Source organism: Lineus longissimus, chromosome 2 (genome assembly GCF_910592395.1).
Source record: "Lineus longissimus chromosome 2, tnLinLong1.2, whole genome shotgun sequence".
NCBI classification, from domain to species: domain Eukaryota; kingdom Metazoa; phylum Nemertea; class Pilidiophora; order Heteronemertea; family Lineidae; genus Lineus; species Lineus longissimus.
This window is the reverse complement of record NC_088309.1, coordinates 28,356,360-28,367,285: the sequence shown is the minus strand read 5'-3', so window position 1 is coordinate 28,367,285 and position 10,926 is coordinate 28,356,360. Positions and strand designations below refer to the sequence as shown.

General features: G+C 41.4%; 1 protein-coding gene across 1 annotated transcript; it reads left to right on the top strand.

The window, feature by feature from the left end:
- The first annotated feature begins 15 nt into the window (after positions 1 to 15).
- On the top strand, positions 16 to 4,778 carry LOC135483394 (inactive peptidyl-prolyl cis-trans isomerase FKBP6-like). The gene is made up of 13 exons (XM_064764258.1): positions 16 to 281; positions 483 to 654; positions 822 to 1,055; positions 1,572 to 1,661; positions 1,898 to 2,029; positions 2,277 to 2,347; positions 2,592 to 2,651; positions 2,892 to 2,951; positions 3,235 to 3,432; positions 3,613 to 3,722; positions 3,936 to 4,021; positions 4,289 to 4,367; positions 4,613 to 4,778. The coding sequence occupies exons 1-13, from the start codon at positions 183 to 185 to the stop codon at positions 4,773 to 4,775; spliced, it is 1,554 nt and encodes a 517-aa protein (XP_064620328.1). The 5' UTR covers positions 16 to 182; the 3' UTR covers positions 4,776 to 4,778.
- Positions 4,779 to 10,926: the final 6,148 nt, after the last annotated feature.

Genomic DNA, 10,926 nt, shown 5'->3' with positions numbered 1-10,926 from the left:
ACGACCGGATACCTTTATGACCGGTATGAATCCTTTCGTATTTCCCGCGTAATAGGAACGAATTAAGTGATAATAAGCCGAATGGTGGCGCCACATGTAACAAACGTGCATAAATTGATTACTTTCATAAGTGATTACTTTCTTTTTCTAAATTTTAATCTTTTTCTTCACCGCTTTCGAAGATGTCTGAAGAGGCCTTATCATTTGAACCGAACGTAGATATATCAGAAGCGTTAGATAAGTTACGAGAGTTGGAATTGGAAGATGTTGGAGCAAGTGAGGTAAGATTTCTTGTCCACGTTGTCGTTTTTCATTTTTACGGGGTGTTTCAAAAGAGTTCATCATTATTCGGCCATGCACTGCACATTTGCTGCAATGTGACTGTAGCATGGTTTGTTTGGCCGACCCTAGGTGTTACCGGCGTATCCTGGCAAAGGGCCTATTTAATACCCTGACCAACCGTTTATGCTTTCTTCTTCTAGGATGAGTCTGAGCCTGGGATGGGGAATGAGGACGGACCAGCACTTGATGAGGAGCCGGTCATCCGTCTCAAAGCTGGCATTGATCGTGAGAAGTTAATGAATGCTGACAAAGATGGAGTCGATTTTGAAATTATTCCTGAAGGTGTCAGTAAAGAAACCAATACTTCATTGGGTAAGGATATAAGTAACTAAAACTAAAGCCAGATGTAAGATTGAAAGTCCAGCTGCAAGAAACCCACTTGAACATGTGAGTTAGAGGTGTTCTCATAAACTGTCTTGATTGGCCCACTCTGTCTGTTTTCCTGCTGACATTGGCTAATGCTGACATTCTTATTGCAGGTGCAGATCGTGAATACTTTGAATCTGAGGATTATAAGTTTGCGAGTGCTGTTGCCGTTGGAGAAGATGAGGATGATGTGGAGGAGGAGGAATACGAAGGGCTCAGCCCATTTGAGAAACATATTAAGAAACGTGATATGGAAGATATCACTTCCGAGAAAAATGGTAAAGTGTGGAAGAAAGAGTTACAGAAAGGCTCCGGGGCTGTCGTCTCAGATTCGTCACTGGTTAGGGGTAGGTACCACATTGTAGTTTGTTGGTTTCTAGTGTTGACACTAATGCAAGTATCAATTCATGTCTTGCACCCCCCCTCCTCAAGGGTACGACACCTTATCACCCTATAACGACATCTTAAGGCTCAAGCATCACCCTTTTTTCACCAATGCTACTTTTTCTTTCGTCAAGACATCACCATCAACAATATATCAGTTCTCACCATCATATAAAGTAACTTTAAAGTAATTTTACTGGGTAAGGCTGTATGTTCGACAAGACATCGACACATTAGCATCCTTATTCTTTCCAGCTTCGCCAAATTTTCACTAGTACAGGAAAAATAAATACTACTCAAGCATCGGCAAAGATTAATGGTGATAGCTTAACTACCCTTGAGGAGGGGGGTACAAGAAACGAATTGATACTTGCATAAACCCAACCCAGATTGTTCCGTGCACCATCACACTAAAGCACATCTGTCCTCATCGCCATGCCTCCTCCGCCTGCTCCTTTTAATGAATTGATCAATTTCAGTGCACTATTCTGCCTGGTGTGAATTTGCAGACGAGCCATTTGACTGTACACGAATGCAGGGACGGCCCCGCTCATTGAAACTTGGCACAGGTATGTGAAAGAAAGTTTTTCTGCTTTAATTTAATTTGTTTCAATGATGTGTTTGACTTATTGTTGGGCAATATCAGATAGTTTTGATGATTCTGGTAGTTTACGGAAATGCACGCATGAGTGAACTTGTTGCAAGTGCAATATAAAGCTTTTTCAACTGTGATTGTGGGGCCAACTACCACATGTAAGTTTTTGAATCGACCTGAAATTAACTTAACTTATTGTGTTTCTTTCAGGTGATTGTATCGTTGGTCTTGATCTGGCTATTTCTACTATGAGATTGAATGAAGTTGCTGAGTTTGTCATCTACCCTGAATATGCCTATGGTAAATTTGGATGTCCACCCAGGGTGCCACCAAGTGCAATAAGTAAGTACTTGCTAACGTATGATGTACCAGGTCCAGAGGGGTGGTCAGGAGAAATTCTGAACCCAAAAGTCAACCTATCCAACTATGGCAAACTTGTATGTGGGATTTCATTGAGGTTTGTGAGCATGTGAGTCAGTATGTCTGACCAGGGGAGACGACTTCATCATTTAAACTTGGTCTACAACTGAGGCTGTATAATGGTGTCCAGACAAACACTTAACTGGATTCTTCATCTTGTTCATTTCAGTCCGTTTCCAAGTGACTTTGATTCAGTGTATTGACCATGCTGGAGTGGATGAGTACTTCAAGATGGGCCCGGTAAGAAGACTTCTCTCTTTATTATAATATCGAAGAAGCAGATCAATAGCATCAGATGTAAAGCTGTGACATTCCACTGTAAAGACCGAAAGAGGTGAGATGGCCGTGACCTTCCCTCGAAAAGCTCTTTGTCGGTGCCACTTGTGTCATGATTAATATTACTCTCATGGAAGTCTTTCATTTTCAAAACATAGCTTCCTTGTGGCAAAGCCTGTGTTTACAGAGTCACGTTCTGTCTCTTCAGAAACTGCAACAAGAAGTGCCCTTTGAACAAGTGATGAGGATTATGCGATTAGAGAGGGAGGTAAGGTCAGCTTTCATCTCAGTCATATTGTTCCATTACAGTACTAGGGTTGTGGGCCAAGGTATTATCTGTCATTACATATGTTTGTTAGCTTGATCTCCAGCCAACTACTGAAATGTGACATCTGCAGTAGCTATCTCTATTTCTTCAATATCTGCATGTACATTTTATAGTGGGACTTTTCATTTGTGTGCAATTGTTGTGAGGCAGCTTGTGATAACATCGTCATTTTCTCTTCAGGTCGGGAATGACATGTATAGAAGAAAGCATCACATCGGAGCATTACGGAGATACAGGAGGGTGAGTTATGACTGGTCATGCTTCAGTAATACCATGGTTATGCTGACCCAAACGGAGCCAAAAGCAGAAGAGATCTGTACTTGATCCAGGTTTGTGATCTTACATGTAACAGAGGAGAGAATGAGGGGTAGGCAGCTCGAGTTAACAACAGGGCTAGCTTATTCATATGCTAACTTCTTGTTCAGGTTTGTAACTTTCCCAATAAAACACATATGAATTCTAGTCATTGGGAGTGCATGGCAACTCAAGAGCTCTTTCTAATCATGATCCTATTACTTTCCAGGCTGCGCGCGCCCTAGAAGACAGACACCTCGCCGATGAGGCAGAAGAGGAAGAACAAAAAAAAGCGCTCCTGAAGTTTTTCCTCAATATTGCGCAGTGTTATATCACTATGTGTAAATGGCCGAAGGTCATCACTTTTAGCAGCTATGCTTTAAGGATAGATGGCAAAAAGCCAAAGGCATATTTCAAGATGGGCAAGGTGAGTTGAGGTGAGGTGTCTGTAAATGTTGCTCTGTTGGTTGGCTGAGTTCTAATTTAGTCATTAATTTGGCTGTAGATCCAGTGCTCAGTATGTTTATAGTAGTTCTCTGTTATCTTAAAATGTAATGTGCAAATCTTCAGTCTGCTGTCCATTCTTACACCTTGGTTTTGTTTCCAGGCCCTACGAAAGCTGCATGAATACAAGAGAGCTCGATATTTCCTGCGGAAGGGATTGCAAGAGTCCCCAAATAATTCAGATCTGGCCAAAGAACTGAAATTACTTGATCAGTAAGTCTTACACATAAAAACATTTAGTTGGGTTAAATTCAAAAAGTTCATGAATGATAAAGATAATGGTCCTCTCCTAGGTATGCCTGCTTCATGTCATGTCTTCAAAGTCAAGGAAACTCTGCCAGTCGGTGATTAGGTTTGATCAGTCAGCCTTCCTAACAGCGTTGACCTAAACTAGATCACAATCATAATAACTCTCTCATCCACTAGGGACATCAAGCTGTACACTGCCAGTGAGACAGAATTCTGCAGGAAGATGTTCAGTTCAGCAGCTGTTGTACAGGACAAGGTTGCAGGTACGTGTCACTGTGTAAGGCAGCCTTGTGGACAATGAATGTGGCCAAGATATGGGGGATAGCTGACTGAATACCTTGTGATGACAACTTACACACTTGATTCAACAGAAACCATCAACTTGTTTGAATTGAATTTCAGCACGATATGAAGCAATGTAGGCCACCATAGACCTTGATGGTGTACGTTCCTCTTTACTCCTTGTACTGGAAGATTGAAACTGTTTTGTGGCTAACTCACACGCTAATGTTGGTGTTATCTTGTTGCAGATGCTGAGAACATTCCAACGAAGGATCCTCTCTTGTCATGTGTCCCTGAATTTCAGAACGGCATCAAGAGAGTTCTAGCGTAAGTACAGTGATACAAGTCACAACATTACCTTTTGCCACTAACTTGCTTTTGGGTTTGACCCCCTTTCCTTCAAGAAGGCTAAGTGAGGAGACAACTTGAGAAAACTTTGACCTTTAGGAATAAATGAGCTGCATAGTATTGCTTCATTCTGTTGACATTTACATGATAAATTGAAATCAAGGATTTCTTGTTTCACCAAAAGTATGTGAATCTCATTTGATGGCATCGTCATATCTTTGCAGAGAATTCATCGCCGACAACGACTTGCAGGAAATACCATTTCCTTCAAGTCGTTTCAACCAGTGTGAGTTGGCTTACATTGGAAGAATTGCCAACAATATGGACCTGGTTGTGGTCTACAGGGGAGAAGGGGCAAATCTTCTGATTAAGATCAGAAAGAAATGAGACATCTGTGCACAACATGTGGACAAATAACTTGTTATCTGAAAACCTCCAGTTTTGTGTTCATGGGTATAGAACTGCCGAGATTCGATCTGGATTCTTGTTTAGATGATGTCAGTTTGGGCTAATAATTCAGAGGAACCATGCTGCCAAGCGTGACTTTGTGGGAGCCCCACCCTCCGTCCTTACAACGTTTTTAACCTGGAGCAAGTCCTGCGAGAATCATTTGACGACAACATTTTGCAATTCGAGAATCAAACCAGCACAAGTGCCCCTGTTGATATAGCAGCCAATACTTGTATGTTGGACGGAGAGCAGTAAGAGGCAACTTGCTATCTGCTTCATGTAGAAGCACCGTCTCTCTAGAAGTTGCTGCTCATTTATAGTTAATTGTGCAATTCTGTTTGTGAAATTTGTGTTGTACATTGTAATTACTGTTGCTGGGGTGAAGTTGAGAGGCCAACACGAAGTATTATCACGGTCTTGATTCTGTCATGTGCATCATGATATGTGTCATCATCCGAAGAATCAAAATCCAAAACTCCAAATCATATTTCAAAAGTATTTTTCTGAAATTATATTAAAAAAGATATTGTTCAAAATCTGATAACCTGTGACAAAATAGTAGAAAGTAGAACCCCTATTGTGCATAGGTGGTTAATACCTATGTCAATATGATCAATATGATTAGGTAATGCTGTTTACCATGTTTAGAGGCTTGCTAGGCCTAGGCCCTATAGTGCTTGAGTTATGTTGACAGAGGCCGAGCGTGCAGACCTTTGGCTGTGTTAGACCAGACAGGGATCTGGCTGTATTTTGTGATAAAAAAGACCTGGGAATTTCCCATTTTCGGTCGGTTATTTCGCATTTCGTAGATAGGTGTCTTGTAACGGTTTGATTAAGACTTGGTTTGTTCTCTTATACAGCTTGTTCACCACCACAAAACCAACGTCCGCGTGGAATACTCTGAAACTCACGGACACGATATATGTACTGGAATCGAGACATTATAGAAACTTATTCGTGGAAGAACCGTTAAAGCTCGTGAACTGTATTTGTTAACCCTAACTGTTGTATATACTTGTTTCAATATATGTTTCAAATGAAGACAAAGTTTTCCCTTGATCAATGAACGCCGCATCTTGCGCCCAAGTTTGCCACATTTGGGGGCTCGTCCAGGAAGTTTCGGAGGCAAATAGGGAGTAAATAAAGTGATGCGAGTTGAGTGTAGTTTAGTACACTTACCATTGATCATTGGCGTATTGGGACTTTGAATTTGAAACATATAATCTTGGTGACATTCATGTTCTTGGTGGTTTTAGGGTAGAATAGAAACAAGATGTCAGAAGTGGCAGAGATTGTCGCCGCTGGTAAGACCTTAGGCCTTGACGGGGACACTTTGAGGAAATATATTGTTGAACAGCAGAACTTAGAACGTGATAAACGTGCTTTGGAGAGAGAGAAAATAAAAGAGGCACAGGCTGAAAGAGAAATTGCTTTGGCAAAGATGCATGATGCAGAGGCAGAAAGGACATTGAGAGAGAAATTAGAGTTTGAAAAACTTAAGCTAGAAGAACAGAAATTAGAATTAGAAAGAGAAAAACTGAATGGCAGTGTTTCAGTGGGTAAATCAAAATTACCTGTTTTCAATGAGGAGAAAGACAAATTTGACTCCTATATCAACCGGTTTGAGAGCGATGCTGAGCTCAGAAAGTGGAAGAGAGCTGATTGGCCGTTGCAGTTGAGTTTACTGTTGGCGGGGAAAACTCTTGATACTTGCTATGGGTTGTCAGATGCAGAACAAAAAGATTATGATAAAGTCAAAGAGGTTTTGTTGAGACGGTACTTGTTAACAGAAGATGAGTTCCGGAAACAGTTTTTCACAACCAAGGTTGAGGTTGGTGAAACACCTTTCCAGTACATGACAAGAATCTCACGGTTGTTTCAAGTGTGATAGTCCAGATCATGTATTGAAAAATTGTCCCAAGAAAACCGAGTTCGGTTCCGTTGCTGTTGAGTTAAAAAAAAACCCAGGTTGTAGCTGTTTGACTGTTCACAAGGCAAGTGCTTGTATAAGTGAAGTTCTTAGAGATGTAGGTCATGAGAAAGATTTGCCCAATGTATTTGAAAGGGATGGTCAAAGTTATCTGGTACATGACTGTGAATGTGACCAGGGGGTAACCGTCTGCGGATGTTTGAATTTTCCATTGTCAAAAGGGAGTGTGAATAACACCGAGGTTGTTTTAATGAGGGATTCAGGTTGTACCAGCGTGGTTGTGAGCTCTAAATTAGTCCAACCAGAGCAATTGACAGGAGAGTTCAAAGATTGTATGCTAATAGATGGCACTGTACGACGTTTACCAGTAGCGGTAGTCAACATCGATTGTGATTATGTTCAAGGAAAAGTTGAAGCTTTAATGGTGAATACGCCAGTCTTTGATTTGATTATCGGAAATACGCCAAAACTAGTGAACATTGGTGAACATAGTGAGGGTAACTCAAAAGATGGCGCTAGTGTTGGGTGTAACAATGAGACTGAGCAAACCAAAAGTGTAGATCTTGATGTAGAAATAAAGAATACCGAACCTTTGGTTGAGAGTAGTTTGAGTGATGATCTTCAAACCGGTGCGGCTGTAGTGACACGTCATCAGGCCAAGGCAAACAAGCAGCCAGTAAAACCATTGTTGGTATCATGCGGTGAAACTGTTGAAAAGAGTGTTGTAGTTGAAAACCAAAAGGACGATCCTTCACTTGAGAAGTATTGGAAGTTAGTTGGTATTGAAAAGGCACGTGAAACCAAAAGTGGTGTAGTCAGGTTTGACGAAAGAAAATGTGTTTTATACAGGGTGTTGACGCCTAAAGGTGGTAAAAAACCGGTGAAACAACTGGTGGTGCCTGAGCAGCAAAGATTGAAAGTTCTTACTGTGTCTCATGAAGGTTTGATGAGTGGTCATTGTGGAATTAGGCGAACAACAGAAAGAGTTTTGTCTAACTTTTATTGGCCCGGTGTAAACACAGATGTGATCAGACATGTTAGGTCTTGTGATATATGCCAGAAGACAGCACCCAAGGGTAAACAAGGCAAGGCTCCATTGATCAGTATGCCTGTTATACAAGAGCCCTTCAAGCGTGTATCAGTTGATTTGGTTGGTCCAATTGTACCATGTTCAGAGAGAGGTCATAGATATATCCTAACGGTCACTGATTACGCAACTTGGTACCCAGAAGCTGTAGCGCTTAAAAACATAGACACCATCACTGTAGCTGAGGCATTGTTAGAGATTTACACAAGACTAGGTTTTCCACAGGAGTGCCAGTCGGACAGGGGGACCCAGTTTTTATCTGAGGTCATGCAAGAGGTTGAAAGATTGTTGTCAATTAAGCATGTAGCAACACACTGTATCATCCACAATGTAACGGGCTAGTAGAACATTTCAATGGTGTTTTGAAAACGATTCTGAAAAAACTGTGTAGTGAGTGCCCCAAGGAATGGGACAGGTACTTGTCAGCGGTACTGTTTGCCTATCGTTCAACAGAGCAAGAGAGTACTGGGTATAGCCCATTTGAGTTGATGTTTGGTAGAAAGGTCCGAGGTCCGATGGAGTTGTTGAAGAAATATTGGACCCAAGATGATTCTGAGAGTGAAAGCAAACCGGTGTACAAATATGTAGTTGACTTGAAGCAAAGATTGCAAGAAACATGTAAATTGGCCCAAGAGGCATTGTGTAAAGCCCAACAGAGGCAAAAGATGTATTACGATCGCAAAGCTAGACCAAAGTCACTCAAGTTTGGGTCAAAAGTTTTATTGTTGCTTCCAGTGAAGAGAAATAAGCTCTTATTGCAATGGCGTGGTCCCTACACGGTTGTAGAGAAATTTAGTCCTGTAAATTACACCATCCAAGTTGGAAGGAAGGTGAAGAACTTTCATGTCAACATGTTAAAACCGTACATTGAACGGCCTGAAAAGGGGCATAAGAACCTGAATGACTCTGGTCCAGACGATCAAGATGATGTGTTGGCATCCATTGTACAATTGTACGGGGTTCAGAATGACATGAAGTCAGGTGACGTCACTTCCAAGTTGGAAGATCCTGGTAAAACTGAAATGTTAGCATCGGTTGTTGTCAACGATTTTGACAGCGGTGAAGGTACTAAAAACGAGATGATTCATACTTGTCCAATAGGTGGTGATGAAACAATAGCAGATGTCAAGGTTAATCCTGATTTAACCCCCCAGCAGAAACAAGATGTTCAGAATCTCTTGGAAGAGTTTTCTGACATCTTTACCACAAAGCCGGGGTGTACCAATCTGGTTAAACATGAGATTAAGTTGACAACTGATGATCCTGTGAGAGCAAAGTCTTATCCACTGCCTTATTCAACACGAGAGGTAGTCAGTGATGAGATAGATGAGATGGGAAAAATGGGCATCGTTAGGTCATCAAAGTCACCATATGCTGCGCCACCTGTTATAGTGAAGAAGCCAGACGGCTCAAATCGTTTCTGTGTCAATTACATCAAATTGAACTCCTATACGGTGTTTGATACTGAGCCGATGCCAGATCCGGAGGAGATCTACATGCACATGAAAGGCAAGAAGTACAGGTCGAAGGTAGATCTCTCCAAAGGCTATTGGCAAATTTTGATGGATGAGGATTCAATAGAAAAAACATGTTTCTGTGTTCCAGGAAAAGGAGCATTCGAATTTCTAAGGATGCCATTTGGGCTCCAAAATTCTGCGGCTACCTTCAACCGTTTAATGAGGAAGGTGTTTGGTGACGTTGATGACATAGATAGTTTCATAGATGATGTGCAAGCATCAACTTTCACTTGGGAAAAGCATCTAGGTGTGTTGAGAACATTATTCACTAGATTGAGAGAGGCTGGGCTAACAGCAAAACCTTCCAAGTGTTGTATTGCGTATACTGACATGGATTATGTAGGCCATGGAGTAGAACTTGTCACCTTAAAACCTCGTGATGCAAAGTGTGCTGAGATTCTGGCAGTTGAGAGACCACAAACAAAGAAGCAAGTGCAGTCGTTCTTGGCTATGATAGGGTACTATGCAAGGTTCATACCAAAGTTTGCAGACATAGCAGAACCACTGACAAACTTGGTTAAGAAAAAAAAACCAAATGTAGTTGAGTGGGGCGAGTCCCAGCAGAGGGCGTTCAGTGAGCTCAAAGTGAAGTTGTCTACAGCTCCAGTTCTTGTAATTGCTGATTGTAACAAAACAATGTATGTACAGACAGATGCTTCGTCTGTTGGGTTGGGTGCTTGTTTACTGCAAGAACATTGCGGCCTGTTACATCCGGTGAAGTTTCTAAGTAGAAAACTACAGGGGGCTGAAAAAGCATACTCCACAATTGAGAAAGAGGGGCTTGCTATTGTCTGGTCAATTCAGAAGTTGGCAGTGTACCTTTATGGGGTTGAGTTTGTGTTGTTAACTGATCACGAACCCTTGACCTTCATCAAGGAAGCAAGGATGAAGAATGCTAGGGTCATGAGGTGGTCAATGTTCCTGCAAGATTGGACTTTCACTGTGAAGTCTATCAAAGGTGTTGATAACTTACTGGCAGATTATCTGAGTAGAGTGTGAGAAACATGGACTTGTGAGATTTGATGATGTCTTAGTAGATCGTAAAGGCATGAACTTTGGATTGTGAGATTTACTGATATTTTGTGTAAAGATAGAATTACTCTGTAATTACTTTTGAGGGGAGCAATGTGACAAAATAGTAGAAAGAAGTCAATATGATCAATATGATTAGGTAATGCTGTTTACCATGTTTAGAGGCTTGCTAGGCCGAGGCCCTATAGTGCTTGAGTTATGTTGACAGAGGCCGAGCGTGCAGACCTTTGGCTGTGTTAGACCAGACAGGGATCTGGCTGTATTTTGTGATAAAAAAGACCTGGGACCACATAAGTAACGTCGGAATTTCCCATTTTCAGTAGGTTATTTCGCATTTCGTAGATAGGTGTCTTGTAACGGTTTGATTAAGACTTGGTTTGTTCTCTTATACAGCTTGTTGACCACCACAAAACCAACGTCCGCGTGGAATACTCTGAAACTCACGGACACGATATATGTACTGGAATCGAGACATTATAGGAACTTATTCGTGGAAGAACTGTTAAAGCTCGTGCACTGTAT